The sequence below is a fragment of the Halyomorpha halys genome, unplaced genomic scaffold (assembly GCF_000696795.3).
Source record: "Halyomorpha halys isolate HHAL.00 unplaced genomic scaffold, Hhal_1.1 Scaffold5.1, whole genome shotgun sequence".
NCBI lineage: Eukaryota > Metazoa > Arthropoda > Insecta > Hemiptera > Pentatomidae > Halyomorpha > Halyomorpha halys.
The window spans coordinates 241,872-264,649 of NW_027106871.1; the positions used below are offsets into that span (position 1 = coordinate 241,872).

Here is a 22,778-nt window from a genome sequence, read left to right on the forward strand (position 1 = left end):
TCATTTCTGTGTTCTTTTTATATTAGCCCCTTCTTAACAGAAACCTCAGTATAACAGAGAAAACCATCTTCCCCATGGTTTTCCATTATATAGAAGTATCACTGAAATTGTAATACCTTGCTTTGGGATGGTTAGTTCTTTATTTAATTTAATTATCTGATACCGTTTTAATTAAATCAATTTTAGCAAGCTCATGCTTATGAATCTCCAAGTTGTTTTAGGTTTCTGAACATTAATTATGTAGAATATTTTGTCTTGAAACCTACTTTAGTTAACGACTTAAATAATTGCCATTGTTATTTTATTGTTCCTAGGATAAAAATAATAATATATCGTAGTTTTTATGAGCAATGGTCCATTTTGACTTATCAAAATAAAATTATTCGTACTTTGTCTAATAAAATAAACTCTCAAGAAAAGATCAAATTCATATTATTTAAATAATCAAATTATGAAGATGGTCAGGGATGTGGTCAAAAGAAAAAAAAATAGTTAACAGCTATTTACTTGCCGACGTTTTGCACCACTTTGTGGAGTTTCATCAGGGCTAAACAGATATTAAAACAACTAAAAATATTTGACATAGTAGGATCAAAAGATACAATAAGGTAAATTAAGGTAGGGTTAAAATTGAGTGAAAAGAAAATTATATAGAAAAGAAGAAATAAAATAGACAATGATAAGAATATTAAAAAAAAAAGAAGCAAACTATTAGGTTAAAAATGAACAGTAGGTGAAATAACACGGAAATAGAAAAGTAGATTTCAGAAAACACAATTTAACAAGACGGAAATTAAAGAAGTTGAGATTAAATAAAGTTCGAGAAAGGATAAGTAAAAATACAATTAATAATAATAAATGAGTAAAGAAAAAATACGATCAATTATTTAAATAATCTTCCAATTAGATGAACAAAATTAGTGATACTTTTATATTTCCGATGAAATATACAAGAGAGATGAGATCCTTTAGATAAATTGTTCCCTGGAAATGAATCTAATAAGTTGAATAGAATCGGTTACAAAAGTTTTTGCGCCTGACCCAAAGTTGGTAGTGGGAGGTGTGAGGGGTTGTGGTGGGGTGTTCGCCAATCTCTCATATCAGTTGCCCGAAGCCATTGTACCCACAGCTCTAAATTCAGGTAAATCTTTATTCTGCTTCTAAATTATTGGTTGTACACATTTAGTAACTGAATTATATTGAACTTACTTATTACATCAAACATTTTAAATAGTTGTCAAAATTTGCATCTTAATTTTATTAGATACGAACTTATTCAGATCTCTTGTGTATGACTTAGGTTATTTCATATTTTGTGATTAATTTTCAATTTATTTATTTATGGTTACTTCAGGAGAATAATTTGGAATCACTATTTTTCCTAAGTGTTCACGAGAACAAGGTTCATCCTGGAACATCTCATTCATTACTCTTAATGCAAGTGCTGATAACTTTGAGCACTTTAAGCTCCTTTATTTTCTGTTCTTATTTTTCTATTACACTCATTGGAATCATCTAAACCGTTCTTACTGTTATAAAAAATTTTTTTTTCTCCTGTAGTAAGCTTTAGAACTTAATTAGGTTATATTTCAATCTTTTAAAAGTCAACCCCTATATTTTTATGTGTCAAACTTAATCTTACTTTTTAATCGGAACTACATTTTCTCAAATACTTGTAAGATTTATTATGTAGTAAGTGATAAGCTTTATGAAACAGTATTTTTCTTCATTGATGTTTTTAAACCGGTACATTTTAGATTGTACCCAGTATAATTACATTCAATAATTGTAAATTAAAAAAAATATATTCAGGAATTAGATGTATAATTTTTTTTATCAGAGTTCATTTTATATTTATAATTAACAATCGTGTTTTATTTAACAGTTCATGCAATGTATTAATTTCCTATTTTGATTTGTTATTTTGGGATTCTTCCTTTATTTTGAAATCCTATTAGTTCAAAGACGCCGTCAACCCCCGCCATTGTTTGATAATTCCCTACGACGCTTATGTCCTTTGTCCCTTATAAACCGTTAATGTCTTAGGTGTTAGTTGTTATCTATGGCGGGTATTGATTTCATCAGAGTAAGACTTTATTATTTATATGTTCTATTCATGATTTCTGTACTACACAATATGTACAAGATAGCGTTCTCCAAATTTTCTTCATTCAAACGACTGCTTCATAGCTTCAAATTTAATGATTTAATTTATATTTATCCTAACAAAACTTTGCCCCGCATTTTCCTGTTTTTGTTTAAATTAAGTAGTTACAAATTATTCCTCCATTTTGAAGTTAATTTTCATAATTTTGATTAATTTAACTTAACTTAATTTTGATTAATTTAACTTAACTTATTTTTAATGATATTGAATTTTTAAAAATGTGCCAAATACATAGTATGTCGGTATATCCTCACTGTTTATATCCCTTCCCCCCATTTTTTCTGAAAGGCTATGTTAGTAGATGGGTTAGACCGTAGATGGGTTGTTTCAGAAAAACACAAGGGAAGATCCGTGGATTAAATATAGGTGTATCCTTATAAGAGTTTTTTAAATCATAAATCGAAACCAGTTGACGGAATCTGATGAAATAAATACTAGCACAAATTTTCTCGGTTCAATAACTTTTAAACTGGGCCTAATATTTCGAGCTTTTCCTAAGTATAGTGGAGCCGAAAAAATACATTTACATCTGCGAAAATCGTAAAATTGATTTGGGACCAACTAGTACCGGAAAATTAGGAACTACAATCCCAGGAAAGTTGGATAAACTGTTCAATCTGTCATGCTCGAACACAAATTCGACTTTAGACAAGGATTCAATGTCACATAATATCTAAAATGTGAAGTGCGAGTGAAACATTTCGATTCTGAGTATTTTTTTAATTTTCGGTTCCTGTATGATTACGTAAGTCTCCTAGCTTTGGTAGTGGGGTAGGAAAATTTGTATATTTGGCGGTTCTTCGCCAAACATGATTTCATCAATTTGTTAATAATTTTAATTTATTTATACCTTAATTGAAATTAAAACATATAATTTTATTATATGTTAGCTAATATAAATAAAACTGGTCTAAAAATTAAAATGGATTTCATAATTGCGGCTGATCTGAATGTTTTTGGTCCTTTGGTGATCGAAAATGAGTTTTATTCGACCAGAAGCAGGTTCTTTCCCGAATTTGCTCAAATCTCTAAACAATTTTTTACAGCTCTTAGATTACTAAAAATTATCAACTTCAAATTTCTATGGTATAGATTTTTTGTAAATCCGTGATAAGTTGTGCTAGTTATGTAGTAAAAATATCTAGTAAGTACTTACAAAAAATTTAAATTGCTCCGTTAAGTACCCTTGATACAAAAAAAGGTTTGAGATATTTCTAGTTAGCAAAATACATTAGATTATATTCTGTTGTAATACTTAATTTTCTGTAAGAACTCAACTGTTGATGCAGTGCTACGATTAGTACAAGAGCCGGGAAGAAAAAAATGGCAGTTATCTCATCCCAATTTTTGATTACTTTAATGAAAACTAGGTATAATTACTAGTCAAAATTGATGAGTGCCAAGTATAAGTAGGGGGAATAAAAAATGGTGGCTGTTTCAAAACCTTAAAAAATGTTTAATTTTCATTCGGAGCTCTTTGTCTTAAAAACTACCAACAACACTAGAATATCTAAGGGAATAGTAGTTTTCATGATATTTGCTAAAATAAATTGATTTATAGTTGTTTGAACAATAAATTTTATTTATAGAAAACTTTATTTCAGAAACCATTGGACGTACTGATGTCTGCCAGCGCTCAAATTTAAGCTAGTTAAATTTACTACAAAATAGTTAATCATATTCATCTTTATAGGAGTAGTAGTTTTTATGATATTTAACAAAATAAAATGACAAAATGTTAATTTCTAGTTGTTCGTATAAAATGTTGGAGTTTTGAAAAAATATACCTCTAGATCCATAAGACGCACATGTCTGCCAACACTCAAAATAAAGGAAATTTAACTTACTATAAAGTAGTTTATGACACTTATCTTCGTAGGGGTAGTAGTTTTTATGATATTCATATATGAATATAAATTTGGCAAATGAAAATTTGTCCGAACAACTATAAATCAGTTTATTTTAGCAAATTTCATGTAAACTATTACCCCTACGAAGATAAACATCATAAACTACTTTGTAGCTCATTAAACTAGCTTTAATTTGAGTGCTAATAGACATCTGTACGTCAAATGGTTTTTGAGATATAAATTTTTCTAAATAAGTCCACTAACTACTGATCTTTTAGTGTACGTCCCATACAACATTTTTATAAAATGTTGCTTTTTAAAAAGCTCTATCTCGAAAAATTTAACGTAAATAACTCTATTAGAGCTCACATTTTAGCAAATTTACTCTACTTTAAATGACGTTCTCTTAGGTTTTCTTGTGTTGGTAGTTTTTAAGATATAGAGCTCCTAATGAAAAATTGTTTTTTTTTATGGCTTTGAAACAACCACCATTTTTTTATTCCCCCTACCTATACTTGGCAGACTCATCAATGCCTTTTTTTCTCCTCTTGGGCTCCTGTACTAGATTGGCTTGAATCTTCAATTTCCAAATTCCTCGAAACAATTTCGTTCTTTCCAGGAAGATATATAGTATTGTAAGATTTCAAGTAAAATCCAACTTTTTACCAAATTTATTTCTCATCAAACCTGGAAACAAACTCATTATACTCTTAAAACTTGAGTTTCCTAATTTTAGTGTATCCTGAAAGATAAACTTAACAGTAGCTCCAAGTCAGTCCAACATGTACTTAGTCTATATTAATGATTTTATTATTTCCATTGATTTATCCGGTTTATTGTGTTATCTCTTGATATTGATAAATAAATATCAAAATTAAAATTCAAATTATTGTGCCAAAATCGTCTGCAACTATTGTAAATTCAATATAGTTAAAGTATTTCATATTTTATGTATTAGTTTTTGAAGAAATGTCGTGAGCTGCTGTAACATAGAATGAATATTTGTTTATTTTCTTCTTCAATGGCCACTATTCTCAATAATGATCATTTCTTGGTATTTTTCTTTGGTCGAAAATGTTATTAAATTTTAATACAATAAACTTAATTGTCGGCAATGAATTTCCTTGTTATTTGGCTAAGATTTTTCTAACTGAATTTTATTTTCTTAATAATTGTTTAGTTACCTTAAAGGTTAAAAATAAATTTAAGATTAGCTGAAGTTGAGGCGTTTGTGGTGACTTGTTGATATTAAACTTATCGTTTGGATATTATTTTAATTTTTTTTTTGTAATTGTTCCAGTTTCTACTTGCACGAAGATGTTAAAACATTTGGTGAAAATTTTTTTGTGAGAATAAATGCACTAGCAGAATTATGATTTTTAATAGCAGTGAGAGAGTTTGTCAGACCTTAAATAGACAATTACTTTAAGTGACATTAATTAATTTTAATCTATTTTAAAGTGGTTTTTGTTGCAGACTATTAAATTTATTTGTTACTCTAGTTGAAAAAGCCAGATTGTTTTAGATTTGGAGTAAGTGCGGGATTTATTCTACGAACTTCCTCTACAAAAAAAATATATATAAATTATTTCTCGTCCGATTAAACAAAAAGTACGTAATTTTTTATTGGAAAAAAGTAATAATTCTGTAAGTAAAACGTATTTGAGACCCATCGGAACGTCACTTAAACTATTAATTTTATATATCAACCTTAGCAAATTGTTCCAATCTTCAAGAATCACTAAACCTTTTTAATCCTAAATTTAATAATTTACGTGTCCATGATTGATTTCGTAACTTATTCTCCGAATCATTTATATAATATTTTTATGGAAACGAGACATTTTTCTTAATTCTCTTCTGGGATTACAGGCATTTGTTACTAAATTCTTTTTTATTAATATAAAATTGGGAATCAAAGATTTTAAGGCCTCTTATTCTTTTATAAATTTCCTTGATTTAAAAATTGTAACGAGCTTTGTCAAACATTTCTTTGTACACGTTAGTTTTCAGCACTACTCATTGTATTGTATTACTTATTATGTTAACATCTAATTATTTTATAAAATGTAAGCTTAATTTACTATGTAGAGATTTTTTCCTGTAAATATAATTATTTGAATCGACTCTATTTGTTGTTTTGTAAATTGCTCGTTAATTATTTTGTTTACAGTTTCACATTTAAGGTTTTTTTTTCAAAAAAGATGTTTCACTGCAAGTTTTCAAATATGGCAGGATTTGAATAGCCTTGCTCAAAAACGAAAAGCCATTCGAAACTGAAATTACTTATTAGGGTGGGTATATATGCATAAGGTGTGAAAGCAACTTTTTCTAGAAAAATCATTTGACTGGAAGTGCCAATATACGATTTTTTTTTAAAACGACTCGAGCAATTTTAATTGAACTCACCATGTCAATGTAGAATTAAATGTAATTTAGTATTAGCTAGTAAAATAGTTTTAATTATTTTATTCCCATTAAAATAGTTAAAACGAGTAAACTTTCCTCTAACGTACCTTTAATTTTGTTTATTAGAAAATATAAACAGTTTTCATTGGCATGGATAATAAATTAGAATTTTATGAATTAATAAAAGTGGAAAAATTAAAATTTCCAATTGAAACCGAAAAGCCGAGACGACCCCGATCTTTCCCGATTAAATTATGGCTTCATTCAACTTGGCAGGAACAAAATTTGTATTCCTTATTCCCACCTCGTGAATCCTAAAATCCCAATTATTATTAAAACAATAATTTTCTATATATTTTTTTTCTGATCAAGTTTAGAATGTATATTTAAATCTGTTCTGTTAAAATGATAATTAAGTTTAATGATAAGTTTTAATTTTCCTTAAAGAGGGATTTGTATTTTTCATAAATAATTATAATTTATCAAACTTTTCATTTAATTTTTTTGTAAATAGAATTTATTTTAGAGTTTATTTTTGTTTTCATATTTTTAAGAAGTATTATCTGCTGATACTAGAATAGCTACGATGTTGTACTGAAAGAGGTGATTTCTATGAAGTCTCAGTTTCAAAGAATTTTGACGAGTTAATCTAATTTGTGGCAGGTAGCTATAACATCCGTCCGTTTTACCCAGATCTCTGTTTCATCCTAGGTGTTAACTTTCACGATTCTTGTTCATAATTTGGGACATAGTCTTACCCAGAGGGGGGGGGGAGAGGGCAGCTGTTCCCCACTAAAGTGTAGAAATTCTCCTTATTAAGGTAGGTACCTCTACACGTTTAACTAACTTGGGTTTTTGCCATCCGGCAACACAAGATCTGTACATACGTTTGTATATATGTAATGTAGGATTAAACTATTATGTATATTTGTATTTTTGCTAATGAATATATCTTGAAGGTAAGAAAAAAATAAATAACTAGGGCAAATTCGCGAATACACAAGCCTGGGGATGGGTTATTTGTTGTTATTGTCTGAATTTGTTATCGTCCGTTGGGTGTCAGGGTTTCGGTTTTTGGGCTCAAATCAAAGGGTGCTTGTGCTGCATCCCAACTTTTGTTTTCAGTTTGCATTGATTCAGAACTTCCAATGTAATAATATTTGTGCTCTCTATGTTTCAATTAATTATAGGATTTCCCATACTTTCAGATTCTATAATTAATACCATTTTAAGATTGTATATTTTAAAAGGGTGTAAATACTTTGTATTAAATCTTGTCAGTTAACTTATAAAGCTAATTTTTTATTTAACACACCACAAATATAAGTTTATAAGACATTAAATGCTTGGGTAATTAAATAAATAATTATTTATTAAAAAATCTAGAATAACAGTAGGATTTATAGGTTATGTAGAACTATTTAAGAATATTTGTCCCCTACCACCTATTTGGTGGTGATATTTTTGTTTCTTTTCATTTCACATCTCTCTTTATTTTGTTCCATTTTATAATTGAAATAGAGTAAATCAAATTTAATTGAAAAAAATAATTAAAAAAATGAAAAGAATAAAGCAAGCTTATGAATACTGATGTTTTTTGCTTCCTTCGTTTACCAAGCATATGTACACATCTGGAATTTGTGGCAAGAGGCAAATGTGTAGATCCAGGATAAGACATAAGACTTTGGTCTCTGAGACCTTTCCCCTTTATTAATACACTTCATAATCCAATTTTATTTCCTTCCAATGTGTTATATATGTATTGCTAATGAGTACTTTCTATTCATCATTGAATTTTGCAACAATTAATTTATTAATTATCTGATTGTGTTGAAGATCTTTAATTTTTTTTTCTATTTCTTATTTTGCTATCATTCAACTTTTATATTTGTAAATGTGGTATGAATGTGCACTATGATCCTTGTCACCATTGTCTGTAATATATGACAAGAATGTAATATTATTCAGTTAAATCAAATAAAAAATATTTTATGAGAAATTAAAATGCTCCAAAAAGCAGTATCAACTCCTGGTGAATATTTATACTATGTTAGTAAGACTTATCATTAAACTAAGGAAAGAATTTACAATATTCAAATATTAATGATTGTTCATAATATTAGCAATGCTGTTCTGGGTATAGCCAGCTTATTAGCTCGCGATGAAATGGTAGAGAAAGCAGTGAGAATTAATCAGGGAGGTTGTGTCACAGTTGCAAAAACTATGTCATACTATCTCTGCGCTCTGTTTGTGTTAGTTTGGATGGGGGCTCTGGAAGGGCTTGGCAACATATATTTTTTTTTTTACAATTTATTATTAAAACTATTTAATTATCTTTTCTGATTTTTGGGTGCTATCTGAAAAGTTTTGTTTCGGCAATATACTGATTTTCAGTATCAGTTGTTTCTTCAACTGGAACCCACATAAGTTCTAACTGTTTTCTCATTCAGATTAAAAGTTGCAGGGGAATAATCATACTTTAAAACCGTATAACTATCTTTTTTTTTAAGTCCTGATGTAAATAAAGATAAAAAATAGCAAATGTAATGAAATATGCAAATTAAATTAGTTCATATTGATCCTGAACGTGCCAGAATATAAAAAATGAGTTAGTTCTTGGTGATCAGTATGTATCAAATTGGAAATCCTGTTTTTACCTATTAGTAATAGCATGAAAGGTTATATTATATTATTTTTGGATCTGAAATAGGATTTTTAAACAATCCTTAGCTCAAGCTATCAAATACAAGGAAAATAGTTTCGTTGATCAAGGCAGCACAAGAACCAGATGCTCTCATAATCCATTAATCAACTTTGTTTCATGTGATGTTTTTGCGTTTTTATAAAAAAAGTTGGTTTTCATAAGTTCAAAATTTTAATTTGTCATTATAGTTTATATCATTACCCTGCCAACTGATAAATTTTTGAAAAAAAGTAATTCTGTTCTTACTAATTTTTTCCCGTTTTTTGTTGTAGGATATGATAAAAATGGATTTTCCCAGCTTTGAAGATTCGTTTGATAAGTCCAGTTGGTGGTCTAACCAATATAAAATTGATGAACAGAATGGATGGAGAAAACTGTGTGCAACCGATTGTAATGGAAATATCCAAAATATTGGAAATCCAAACAAAACTAGGCCTTGTTATTTAAGTAATTCTAGTTCTCATCGCCATCCTGATGGTAAGAAAAGAAGAGAGAACAAGAAGATGAAGGAATCTCCTGTACTTCCTAGTTCAGTTTTTGAAAATGTCCTATTGAAAATGAATACAAATCAATGGAATAATGTTTTTGACAAAGCAAGTACTTTTTTACCCAAGGAAAATACTCTCAAAGATAAAAGAGATGGGTTAGTAAATTCTGAACTGTCTTATTTTTCTGATAAAAATTCCCATGACCTTGGTTTTTCCAAATTTGTAGAAAAAGACTTGGAAGATGGTAACCCTAAAAAATTTACTTTGTTTCCTGAAAAATCCAATTCTTCACCTTCTATTTTGGATGGTTTAAACTCATATTTTAAGAACACTCCACCTAGATCAAGATGTTTTTCTGATCCTCAGAGTAAACCAATAATTCCCTCAACTGAGAAACTTAAAGAGTGTTCTCCAGATTCAGGTTTTAATAACAAAGGCTCACCAGATTTTGTCAGATCTCGAATATCATCCCTCAAAAGTAAGATTGACGAATTAGAATTAGAATTTAAGATCAAAGATGAAACCATAAATGAAAACACCAAATTACCTAGCATTTTTGATAAACATTGTCATGGTGCCAATGATCAGACTTCCTTGCAACAGGAGAAAAATATTGTTGGTGATTCATTTACTCCTCTATATGGTCTAATACCTAAACGTTTATTTGATTCACACCCTTTCCAAGATAACCAATCAGTTATAACTCCAGCAGAAAATAAGTACGTTTATAGGAGAAAAGAAAGTAATCCATGCCATCAGACTAATAATCCTAATTCTGCGGATGTTGAAAAAAATGAACCACCAGGACTAGTCATTCCTTATAAAAATGGTTCTGATTTTTATCCTTTCCAACCCAATGCATATCATAGTTTAAATTATCCACCAATGAGTCGACAAGGTCTCTATTGCAATGTTGATCCCACAGGGATATCTCATGAGTGGTTAAGTTTTCTAAAAAAATTTCAGTCTTTTTCTATCAGAAATGAAGAAGATTTGTTTAGAACTGAAAAAATGACTAGAGAAGCTCAAAACCAAGGAAAAAGGAATTATAGAAAAAATAACCAGAACCAACAAACAGGTAAATAAGATTAAATTTTATTAAGACAAGCCAACCAATACCTATTCACTCAGTTATTAATAGGCATTAGATTTTTTTTTTTTTTTTTTTTTTTTATGGGGTGCTTAGTTATTTACATTTAAAGATTAGTGATTTGTTATTTAAAAATTAGGGTTATTTTCCTAATTCTTCTAATATTTGATTGTTTTCCTAACTCTTTCGAATGTTTTCAAAATAATCAATGTATCTTGCTCCTCACTATTTCTATCTTAATTAATTTTTTTCACATATTTTCTTTTCTGAAAATATCTTATTCTTGAAATTGCTTATCTTTATATTTCTATTGGATTCCTAATTACCTAAATTTTGAGAATAATGATTTGTCATTAAAACATATACATATTTTCTTAAATCACCTAATATATAATAATTTTCCTGTTTTTTTCAAAATGATCAATATTGCTTCCACACTATTTCTATCTTTATTAATTGTTTTCATAATGAGATGTAGATAGTTAATCGTAGATTAATGATTGGTGAAGTTTGTCGGTAGTACGGTCAATAAGGATGGCATAAAATGAATAAATATGGTTTTGTTTATTTATGTTGTTCTTTGCCGCACCCCCTGACAAACTTCTCCAATCATTAATTGTTTTCTTATTTCCATATTTTCTTTTCTAAAATTAGCTCATTCTGGAAATTGTTTTTCTTCATATTTCTATTGGGTACTTAATTATCTGTATTTCTAGAGTAATGATATGTCGTCGAAACATATGCGTAGTTTCTTAAATAACTTGACATTTAGTAGTTCTAATTTTTTCAAAAGATGATTGTAGCTTCCACACTATTTCTATCTTTATTATTTTTTTCTTATTTCCGTATTTTCTTTTCTAAAATTAGCTCATACTAGAAAGTGTTCTTTATATTTCTTAACTCTCCTAGTATTTAATTATTTTCCTAATAAACTAAATTTTCTAATTTAGTTTTCATATGCTTAAGTAATATTAGTTAATGACACTTGTGCTTGGCTAGTTGTTTTCTTAAATCAAGTTAAACTTACCCATTTAAAGATATAGGTGTGCTGATAAATACTTATTTGGACAAGCAAGATTGTAGTTAATCATTCTTTGATGTCTAAAATATAAATAAAAATTTTAGATTCAGAGGTCAAAATTGTTTTAATTTCCTGTATTACATACCTTCCCTACCTTCTGCAGTGTGGAAGCAAAAGGTTATAAAAATTGAAACAACTGACACCGAACTTTTTGTATTAAATTTTGCAAATATTATAGTGTATCCTTATCCCAGTAGTTTAGAACTTCCCAACATGTTACATTAAAACTTATAAAAATTTAACGCACTTTAAAATATGTAATATTCTTTTGCCTTAAATCTACTCATTTTTTTTCTTGACGAATGTGTCAGTAAACCTTACCTTGTTGGTCAAGATGTTCATTGTTTATAATTTAAGTTCTTATCATAGATCCATTTTAATCACTAAATCTAAGTGATTAATCCTATCTATTACTTATTTGTTTCCTCTTTTTTCAGCAATGGAATGTAAATTTTGTAAATCCAATATGGAGAGTCCCAAAATGTACAAGAGTCACAACTTAAAACAGAGAATTGGCAAAAGAACATTGGTGACTTGCCCAGTTCTAAGAAAGTAAGTAACTTTGTCAATATGTTAAGAATTATTGGGTATTTCCTGATACCTTTCTTTTAATAATAAGTTTTATATATCATTATTACTATTTATTTTAATAACGTTATTCGTTTTTCATTATTTTTACTCACAATTTTTTATGAAGCCTCTTCTTGCTCTCTTATCTCTTAATTTCTACATACAGAGTTCAATTCTCTAAAAAAGAATATGGGTGGGGATATATGCATGTTTATTTTTTTTTATTAACCCATAAGTGTCAATAAAACATTTTGATAAAAACCAGAGTTCTCTACGATGATCATTTCAAAAGATTGATTTCCTAAGCCACAATTATGGGTGTGATATGAATTGACCTTTTAACAATTCTGGATATTATTAAGGTTTTTTGCCATCTGTCCCAATACCTGGTCAGGGTGGAATATCTTTCAAGGAACCTTTCACAGTGTCCCTGTATATGTACACACCTGTATTTATTTGCCACATTGGTCCCCTATCAGAGCTATTAACACTTTAGAATATGGCAGTTTTGAAGAAGGATCAGAAGCAAGTTAAGTAAGTACAAACTAGACATGTCAAACTTTATAAGTGTTTAGTAAGTTTTAAAGATATGGAGTTTTGAATGAAAAATTCATTTTTTTCTTAACATTTTGCCACAGCTGCCATTTTTTATTACTTTTTATCAGTTTTGACTGCTGACTACAGATAGTTGAGTTCAGAAAAACACATGAAATTTTTGAGGCTTGTTGTACGAGGCATATTCAGAAAGTAAGAGAACTCAAATTTGTTAATTTAAAATAGAAAATTATTTAAAAAGCACTAAGTATTATAGGTAGTTAAGTGGTTCAACCAAACAAGTTAAAAAACACCTTCATGTCACTAGCTGTGTGTAGGACAGTGTTGTCTTCCCACAAAGACTCCTTTCGTGAAAATGCCTCACTGTTTCTGCTAAATTGCTCTTTTGATTTTGGTTTTTTTGCAGTATCCTGCTGCAGTTATATCCCTTTGAGGCAAAAAAATGATCCACTTTCAGTTCCAAAACAAGTATGCCATAATTTATTTTTGCAAAAATCGAGGTTTTGAATTTATTGGCAGATAGGTACAGTGTTACGATTGTGATAATTATTTTTTGATTCAGGAGTGTAATGTGCCCACCCATCCATGTTTTATAATCAGTCTCAATGGAGCTCTAAAATTACTCTCCTTCCAATTCATATCGCTCTAGGAACTTGCAAACTCTAGCATTCAATACAATTTGTGCTTATCTGTCAATTGTTTAGGGTCAAATATTGAGAACAATTTTTGATATCCCAGTGTTATTTTTTGATGTAATGGATCTAGAAATTTATGGTAACATCACTGACATTTCATCGAGTGTCAACCAGAGGTCTTTACAGTTTTCTTGATTATTCGCACTAACTCATCGGTGATGGTTGAAGGTCCTCCACTTCTTTACTAGTCATGAATATTACTTTCATATCTTCATTACATTCACAACATACAAAAATAGCAAAATTTGCTGATAATCCTTTTTGATGTTGTACTGACTATTCAAGTTTACAACTTGATTAATGGTTTTCATATATTACAATGAATTAAGCTAATATCCTGTTTTTCTATTATTCATTATTATGAAATTTCACTATTGTTATAGATTATTTCTCAAAAGTTGTTTTTGTTGGTATGCTATTTCTCTCTGAATACTTCCTTAAAACCAATGATCAGGAACTCATTTTGGAGAATTGACTGCTAATGATGAAAAATAAGATTTTAACGGTCTGCCTTTTATTTTAAAATAGTGGGGGGCCTTGTAGCTGTTTCATTTACTCATATCTTGCTGATTTAGGTAAATAAAGGTAAATTATCAAATGTTTTTGAATCACTACCCTCAAATCTGAATTAAGAAAAAACATAAATTAGAGATTAAAAGAAAAGTTAAATTATAAATATCATCTATTATAAGGGTTAACTGATATCTTTTTAGGGTTTTGCTTGGTCCTATATTTAGTGTATAAAAAAAAACAACATCAAAATCCGATAATTATTAGCTAAGTTTTATTTTATTTTTTTTTTTACACATTCAGCTTTACTATTCTTCTATATTAATGAAGTACAATGGTCCAAATGGTGGTCAAAAAAGTAACTCAAATTGTAGAAAACTATTATGTTCCAATATTTTGCAATATAAAAAATTTTCCTGCTAGAATTGACTTAAAAAATTGTTATATTTTTATTATTTATTAAAATTTTATGCCTTAAGCTATGAGAGGAAATGCATGATATTTATTAAGAAAAGTTTAATACATTATTTCATTTACTGAAGTTTCACTTCTGTTGGTCAGTCCCAGGACTGTCAAAAATCTTTATTTAAAGCAAAGAAGCTATTAAAAAAAAATTTTGACAAAACCTTTATCTTCTTTTTTAATGTTTTGTAATGTAATGGAACATGCTTTAGAGAATGACCAATTGTTATGAAAACTCTTATATTTATTACTAATTTTCACATGAAGATACTTTTCATTATTTAATACTTGTGTTTATTTATACAAAGACTAATATTCATAACTATTTTTCAATATAATGCTATGTATCTGTCTCAGGATGCCAGGATAATTGCTTTAGGCAATTGGATTCTTTTCCAAAGGGTTTTTTGTGTTGACCTGTTACCAATTAAATACCTATATATTTATAAAATATTGTTACCATTAATTGTATAATATAATAAGGGTTGGTATTGTGTAATATGATAGTAAATAAACTACATAAAGGAGCTAAGTATTTATTTACAATGATCAATGATGTTATTAAAATGATCCAGATAAATGGTTTGCCATAAAACATTATATTGCATTATAACCTATTACCTCATATATGATTTGGATGATTGATTGATGTCTTCTCAGCCATTAAGTTCCATTTCCGAAGAGTCCTTAGGACATCTTCTCTAACCCATCTTCTTACTTTTGTACTGTCCCTACTTCCATGTTCTCTTTACTTCTGCCCCACTTGTTTCAAAAAGGGGCGTCGTCTTTTGGGAATCTTATTTCCTGATTGGCTATTATTAGCCACGCCCAAGAAGAATATTTTAGAAGGGGCTGACACTAATGTGTTTGATGCAGGTAGTGTTTACAAACTATAATTGACCTGCCTACCGACAAAGCCAGCAGGCAATACCTGTTTTTAATAGATAGTAAGTACTGCTTAAGTGCCCTTTGTTGACGGGTATCATACCAGACTGTTAATACCTCAATACATATCAATAAGATAGCTTTCATCAAGAAATCTTAGTGTTTACTTATTTCTACATTATGTTATCATTATGTCAGTATATATATATTATGCAGATGATTTACATGGAAGAAATAGTTATAGTTAAAAAAAAAATCCAAATTCTTGTTTTGTAATAGCTTAGTGATTTCCTGTATTAAAATTTAACAAAACACAAGATAAAAAAATTTGCTTAATACTTACATCACTTAAGTTTAGTACAGAAAGTAGATTCTAGTTGAATCTCATGTATTATAAAGAATTTAGCTAACTTCATATCCTGATCTATATTATTGTCATGTTTTTCCTAATTCTTATTTCATAATCTCTTAAGAAAATTATTTTTTTTTTTTTTTTTACCAAAATCTAATCCAATGATTATTTTATAGATTAGTTTGCGACAGATGTGGGGAGACAGGAGATAATGCGCACACATTAAGCTACTGCCCCCGTGTGATTGCCGAATCTGGGAAGAAACCTGTGTCTGTTGCAGCTGAGTTGAAAAAAACTAAAAGAGTTGCATCTGGAAGAATGAGGAAGGCATTTTGATGGGAAATCACCTTCTGCAATTAATAGTTCCTAATTTAGATAAGAATCTTTTTGATGTCTTACATTATTTCTGTGATACTTTCTAATACAAAGCGAATTTTGAATAGAATTCTTGTGGGTTATCTGGTCAAAGGTTTAAATAAGACTTTTTAAGCTCTTATTTTAATTGATTTGTTTAAAAACAAATTTGAAGGAATTTCATTGCAGGTGGTTTGGGATACCATGCCATTGATTTGTTAGCTACATCAGTAGTGGAGCAATGGGTAGTTTTTGTATCCTATTTTATGAATATGGAATTTTGAAATAATAGCTTTTTTCTTTTTTTTTTCTTAACAATTTATAAGAATGTTATTACATAGAGTTACATTTATAGAGGGCTACAATTTTATCTTTTGCCCCATGGATTATTTATTGATCAATAGACTGAATTTTTATTAACAAGTTTAGAGTTCCTAATATCTATCTAGCTCATTAATATTATAAACAACTAATGGATTTATGTTAATATATGAATAATTATTTTTATTAAAAAAATAGAGGATTATTTTAAAATTAAATTTCCGTTTTTCAATATTTTCAATTAGTGCGCCTAATTGGTTACTTTTTTTATAATCCTGATATATTTTAAATTCCTTTGTTGATTTTCTTCAAATTTGTTGACAATGCATGTTTAAATTATTAATATGTTTTTTTATGTATAACTTACTTTTTTTTGTAAAAGTATAAAATTTTCGTCAGCGGATACAGCTGCTAGAATTAATACACCTTTATGATAAGGCGTTTTGTTCTTGCTTATCATTTTTATGAATGTTAAAATATTGGGTAATAAGTTTTATACCCATTTTGCATGTTTAACTAAAGAAAAAATTCTAAATTATATCCCACTTTAACATTATATAAATTAGGCATAATTTTATTGATGTATCCTTTACCATTTCTCTCTCTTAACTTTATAAAATGAGAAATGTGTATTATTTAAAACTTATAAAAAAGCATGGTTCCTTTATATCCATTTAAAACTACCATTAAATTAGCTTTTCACTAGATTTATGGTGAAAATTATTTGCAATTTAAATCAAATTTACGTATGATTCATGTCACAGAAAACAAAAATTGAATATTTTGGGTTTTAATGAATTTAACATGGTTTTTAATATGTTTATGTTGTGCCTAATGCTTTTTATGTTTGCCTTATTTAACATGTTATTAGTGAACAATATAATTTTAAAGATGAATAAATATTTTTGTAATATTAAATGGATATTTTTGTAAATATAAAAATAAATTATTATTTTAATATGTTCATAATCAAATGCTATTTTTTATATGTAATGACAATAAAGTTTTTTCGTAAAATAAGATATGTCCTATTTGTTTTAAATGTCCTCAAATTCTGTAGTATTGACAAATACATGTTATTTTGCAAACCTCTTTTGGTCTTTCAGGTAATTATAATTTGACTTACAAGAGACTCATTGGTTGCAGTAGTAGTCAATCTTATTTAATTATTAATTATGGTTAATTATTACTTAAATCCTTCTACCTGATTTCCCAGATCCATTAAGAAGTTTATTCATTTCTCCTTAAGCTACTTGAGTTAGGGGCCTCTACTAGATTTCTGACAGTGTTATGATTTTGTAAACAAAACAATTTTGGAAATTTCCCAACTACCTACTACTACCTTCATTATTGCTAGAATTAGAGCCATAATTTCTATCACCTGATTCCATTGAAGGCTTCACTACTCAAAAATAAGGATCCAAAAACCTTAAGAGTTAATTTCTACTAACACAAATAAAATGGTTTATCAGCTATGATGAGAAGAGAAACTAGAAGAAAATTGAGAACAATTGGTAGAGTATATGAAAGTGATACCCATAGGTCAGCTCAAGAAGTTTTTAGCTTTTAGGAAACAAATATATTAGACATTCCTCCTAAACCTAAAAAAAAAAAAAAGATGAAGTAGTAAAATTTAGCTAAAATGTACTAAAACCTTGCTAAATTTAAGTGAAACCTGGTTGTTCTTACTTCCAATCAATAAATGAAGAGTTTCAACTGTAAGGTATATCCTATAGAGGTTGAACTCTCCTTGCCCTAAGAGAATTAGTTGGTTCTGGCAAAATGAGTGAACCATTTCTTAAAATAAAATTCATAACTAAGAAAAGGAGTTTTAAAATTTCTTAGTGTGCTGAAAAAGCCATTCACAAAGTAATAAATAACAAATCCCTTGGCATATATGGTTTAGAGCAGTGGTTCCTAACCTTTCTCTGGTGGTAAAACCCTTTTGGAAAGTGGCAGAACCTGTACATTATCATTTGAAACAAAGAGATTATTAAATCCTTTTTTTTTTTCAGTAAAAGCTAAGAATACCTAGACCACCTGGGCAAAATTGAAGGAAATTATTTGTGCTGTTTAAGTTAAAAACTGAGTTGAGTTAATCTGAAATAACCCATTCCAAAATTTTTTTGTGGAACTCCTGTGGTGAGAACCATTGGTGTAGAGGGTGTACTGATAAATATGGTAGAAAAAAACTTATTTATGAGCTCAGTTACTGGCTTAGACTAGAGTATACTCCCTAAGATCTAGGAATAATAAGCCCAGTTCACTATTAGGGAGGCCTGGTGGAATCTACTAAGAATTCATTTCAATTGTGTTTACAAAGTACTCTCAAACATTCATTTTGAGAAACTGATTATTTTTCTTTAAGCTAGCTTGGTCCATTGCAAATAGGTTTATGAAGAGGAAGATCCACAGCAGACCAAATCTTTTCAATCAGGACTATTGTGGAGAAGACAGCAGAATTCCATATGGTCAGTCACAATTTATAAACTTAAATATCTGCCAACATTAGTATTAACAACATGAAACTATAGGAATTAGTTCCACAGAACCTAACTAGGCTTGTTAAAACAACCTTGAATATGAATTTTATATAGTTTGGTTGACCTTCAATACTCAATTCAGTTCTAATAGGTACGTAAGTGATATTTTTCCAATGCATCGGATATTAAGAATATTTGTTAAGTGAATCTTATAATAGTCTCAGAACATGAGAATTCTGTCAGTTAAATGTCAAGATGAATTTCTAAAAAATGAAATACTATATTTTGTAAAAAGAATAATTATTGCTATTTTATTTATGTTAAATATAATTTCATGCAATTAATTATATATTCTGATAAATAAACTAATGCATAAAATAAAATCATGTATTGAATGTATGTTGATGGATTTTTATTTAAGTTATTCTAATAACTGAAGATAACTAGGTAAAAGAAAGAAATACAATTTTCTTAAATTAAAAATTTAATTTTAAAAGACATAATTTAAGATAAAAAAAATGTATACACAATGTTGTTTGAACAGATCAAATTCACAATTTTAAAAACGATAAATAATACACGAGTTACCACTCTTAACAACATTTAGCCTAACATTTTGGGAATGGGGAATAAATTTACATTGGTGGGAAGTTTCTTTTTTTAAATACAATTTACAAACGGATTCCGGGGTTTCGTGAACGTACGAAGTTCAGGAGTTCATCAGAGTCTTCACAAACAAATGGTTTCAAGTGGTGACATGCTACATCATGCCATTTGACTCCGTCTTGGTAAAAGTTGTTGAGAATAGCAAGACAAGATTCATCATTACCCTGAAATCGAATTAATAATCAATATTTTCTTTTTGTCTTAGTAATGAAATGCATTTTATTTTTGTCCAATGCAGCAGATACATTCTAAACAAAGTTAATATTTTAATTACCTGTGGTGCTTCCCTGTTGTCAGGCTGAGACTGGCCATATCCTCCAGTATGACTCCAGTCTCCAGTATTTCTTTGGGTGGTAGGTCCAATTTTAGCTCCTGAGCCAGACCAGAACCAGCCGTTCACATTTGCAGGCTGTAAATCAGGTCTATCACAGCCGTTGAAATTACATTTGCGTCCAGAAGTCCAAATGTATTTCACGTTGCCTTAAAACAAAAAAATTTCATGCATTAATATTTTTCAAAAATTCTTAAACCTATAGGTAACATTTATATGAACAAATATGAAGCATTACTTGGTTGGTAATAGTTTCATTCAGTTACATTAGTTATGAAACTCACTTAATTATAATCGATAGAAACATGAATAGACAAACTAGAATAATTCTCCTCTGAAACCTTTCTAATTTCAAAAATTAAATTATAATATGCATATTTTCTAGAATATTTGTCTACTAAACAATGAGTATATACATAATATTCAATTTATCTCACCTCTTGCTATCCTTTGCTTGATGAATTCATTCTCTTGTGGAGTTTCAAGTGAGACTGCATCCATGCAATGTCTCCTGCAAATGTTTCTTGCATCCAGCCAATCAACTTCCAGGCTCCTGGTTGGTGCATGTTCCCAAGAGAAGAAATATGAGTGGGCTACTCCTCTTGCATCTCTGTAGGTCGAATGCCTAACTCCTGTAATACACATCAGTATGTTAGAGATTGAAATTGCTAAAAATATTTACATTCCTCTAGTGTAATCTGGCCTTTCAACTTATAAAATTTTATATTTACTTGATCATATTTTGCCTGAAGTATTATTTGTTTCCTTAAAAATAAAATATACTTAGCTACAACAAAAATTTATACCTAGTGAATCTAAGTTTTGTTATTGCTGATAAATGGTCATTACAGTATTTTATTTAGATTAAAATACTGAATTAAACAATATTGTTCTTTAACAAGAAAGGATCATGATTGCAGAGACTTAATTGACTTGTGTTTATGGTGTAAAGATATATTTACAGTCTGATAAGTATCATAAAAATTTATTCATTCTATAAATCATTTGCATATAAAATTAGAAGTTAGATAAGCTAGATAAATAAACTCTAATATCAGGTCTAGTATCAGGACAACAACAGGTACATCTTGATAAGTGTTAAAATTGACAAATATTAATTATGGGCAACTAGTAGAAGGAGTGTTGAAATGAAATGACAACATAGTTTAGAAACACTCCTAGTCTGATTTATATATATGGGATTTTAAAATTACATTGAAATCAGGCCAGTAGATATTTATTTTGCTGTTGAATTTTTTAATATTTTATATACTACAAATATTTGTATACACTATAAACCTTATTTTTTTTTATCAATTTTGATTATTGATCATTTGTTGACTATTTTTTCTTTTTTAAGTAGAAGAAATTAGGGGACTTATTTTTATAGTTACGAGATGGCAAACAAAACATTTATGACGTAAATAGAGTCTAGTCAACAGAGTAAAAGCATTGGACAGTTATCAAAAGAACCATTGTTTCAAGACCTTTTCTATAACAATATAGTGCTGTTCATTGTTAGGTTAAGATTAGTGGGTTTAAAAATATGTAAAAATAGACGATATTTAAGAATTAAGTAAATAAGATCTAATTGATGGAATAGTTAAAAATTATTAATTTAAACCTAATTAGTATGTTTCTTTTATTGACATTTACGTTTTTAGTTAGTTATATGATAATAGTTCACCTCAGCTCCCCCCAAAAGGCGGGAACAATTACTTCTTGACCAGACTGTACAAACCTTTTAAACATGAATTACCCGCCCACTCAACAGGGAATTTTTCCCTCTAGAAGGAATGGACGTAAGAACGTATTACTAAAGGAGCAAGAAAAAGTTCCTATTTGAAAACAATTAAAAAGGAAACTGGAGGAAAAAAAACTGAAGTATTATTTAAGGTAACTTTTTTTTCTGAAAACTTAAAATAATATATTATCAATGATGGATGTGATTTTATAATTATTCTTGGAACGCGTTCGTAGATTTAGTACTCATATTAATCATGGACCAAGCCGTCAATTATGCATAGGCGGCTACTGTATTTAAATAGTTTTAGTACTTCTCTATCTCTCAATAATAGTTTAAATAGTAGTGTATCCCTTTCAAACTATCATTTACCCCATGTGTTACTATTTAAAACAGGTAATTTAAGACTGAATAAAAATTACAAGATTTGAACTTGCAAACAATTCCAGAATTTTTTTGAATCAGGTACTGTTATAATTTTTATCATTCATGTATTGTGTAAATATACCTAATATTATTATAACTACTTTTGTTGTTTTTCGCCTTACAGTAAATGCTAGTGAGAAGTTAATTTTTAATTTATATATTTTATTTTCATGTTAATATGAAAAAATCATAATGATTATGCATTTCATGTCATACTTATATTTGTCTAAAATATTTCAGTTACTCTTACACTACTGTCTAATAATATTTTTAACAGCAACGTTTACATCGGTAGAATATTACTTCTGTCTTCTCAAAGATAGCCAATATTTTTAAGTATGGCGTAATTTGTTTTTTACAGCAATGCTTGGTGTAATCTATCTTACTGCTTCTCCGAAGAAACAACGACGTAAGTACTCAATTTTTCTCACGTTATACTTATTGTTAACATAACAAAAATTACAACTAAATACTTAAAATGTATGCCTCTATAAAGTACATCACAAACATCATTGTTATATTGTTTTGACCTTTGGGCACTAAGACTTTAAAAAAATCTTTTTGTTAGATCACTTTTATAGCCAAGCAGCGATATAGGTATATGTATGTATGTATGTGTATATATATTTATATAT

The 22,778-nt window shown here is 28.7% G+C and overlaps 2 protein-coding genes across 3 annotated transcripts in view; one reads left to right on the forward strand and one right to left on the reverse strand.

The window, feature by feature from the left end:
* Positions 1–1,077: 1,077 nt before the first annotated feature.
* LOC106692522 (uncharacterized) lies at positions 1,078–17,465 on the forward strand. Of its 2 annotated transcripts, none has more exons than XM_067045187.1 (4): positions 1,078–1,141; positions 9,403–10,696; positions 12,227–12,341; positions 15,995–17,464. In XM_067045187.1, exons 2-4 carry the CDS (start codon positions 9,406–9,408, stop codon positions 16,152–16,154), a joined length of 1,566 nt encoding a protein of 521 aa, XP_066901288.1. In that variant the 5' UTR covers positions 1,078–1,141; positions 9,403–9,405; the 3' UTR covers positions 16,155–17,464. The 2 variants fall into 2 exon arrangements, with proteins under 2 accessions (XP_066901288.1, XP_014293990.2); XM_014438504.2 differs by lacking the exon at positions 1,078–1,141 and adding an exon at positions 2,061–2,086 and having other exon boundaries at positions 15,995–17,465.
* Positions 17,466–19,442: 1,977 nt separating this feature from the next.
* LOC106692579 (uncharacterized) overlaps positions 19,443–22,778 on the reverse strand; it is a 35,702-nt gene continuing 32,366 nt past the window's right edge. Inside the window, exons 3-5 of the mRNA XM_014438621.3 lie at positions 20,411–20,605; positions 19,917–20,122; positions 19,443–19,806 (exon numbers count right to left, since the gene is read on the reverse strand). Of these exons, the coding sequence (XP_014294107.1) occupies positions 19,648–19,806; positions 19,917–20,122; positions 20,411–20,605 (560 nt within the window). The 3' untranslated portion in view covers positions 19,443–19,647. The remainder of the gene's footprint in view (positions 19,807–19,916; positions 20,123–20,410; positions 20,606–22,778) is intronic.

Coding starts and splice junctions, on each gene's coding strand:
- LOC106692522 (XM_014438504.2), top strand. CDS start 2,063: ATGGCGGGTATTGATTTCATCAGA. Junction 10,697..12,226: donor TAACCAGAACCAACAAACAG/GTAAATAAGATT, acceptor CTCTTTTTTCAG/CAATGGAATGTAAATTTTGT. Junction 12,342..15,994: donor ACTTGCCCAGTTCTAAGAAA/GTAAGTAACTTT, acceptor ATTATTTTATAG/ATTAGTTTGCGACAGATGTG.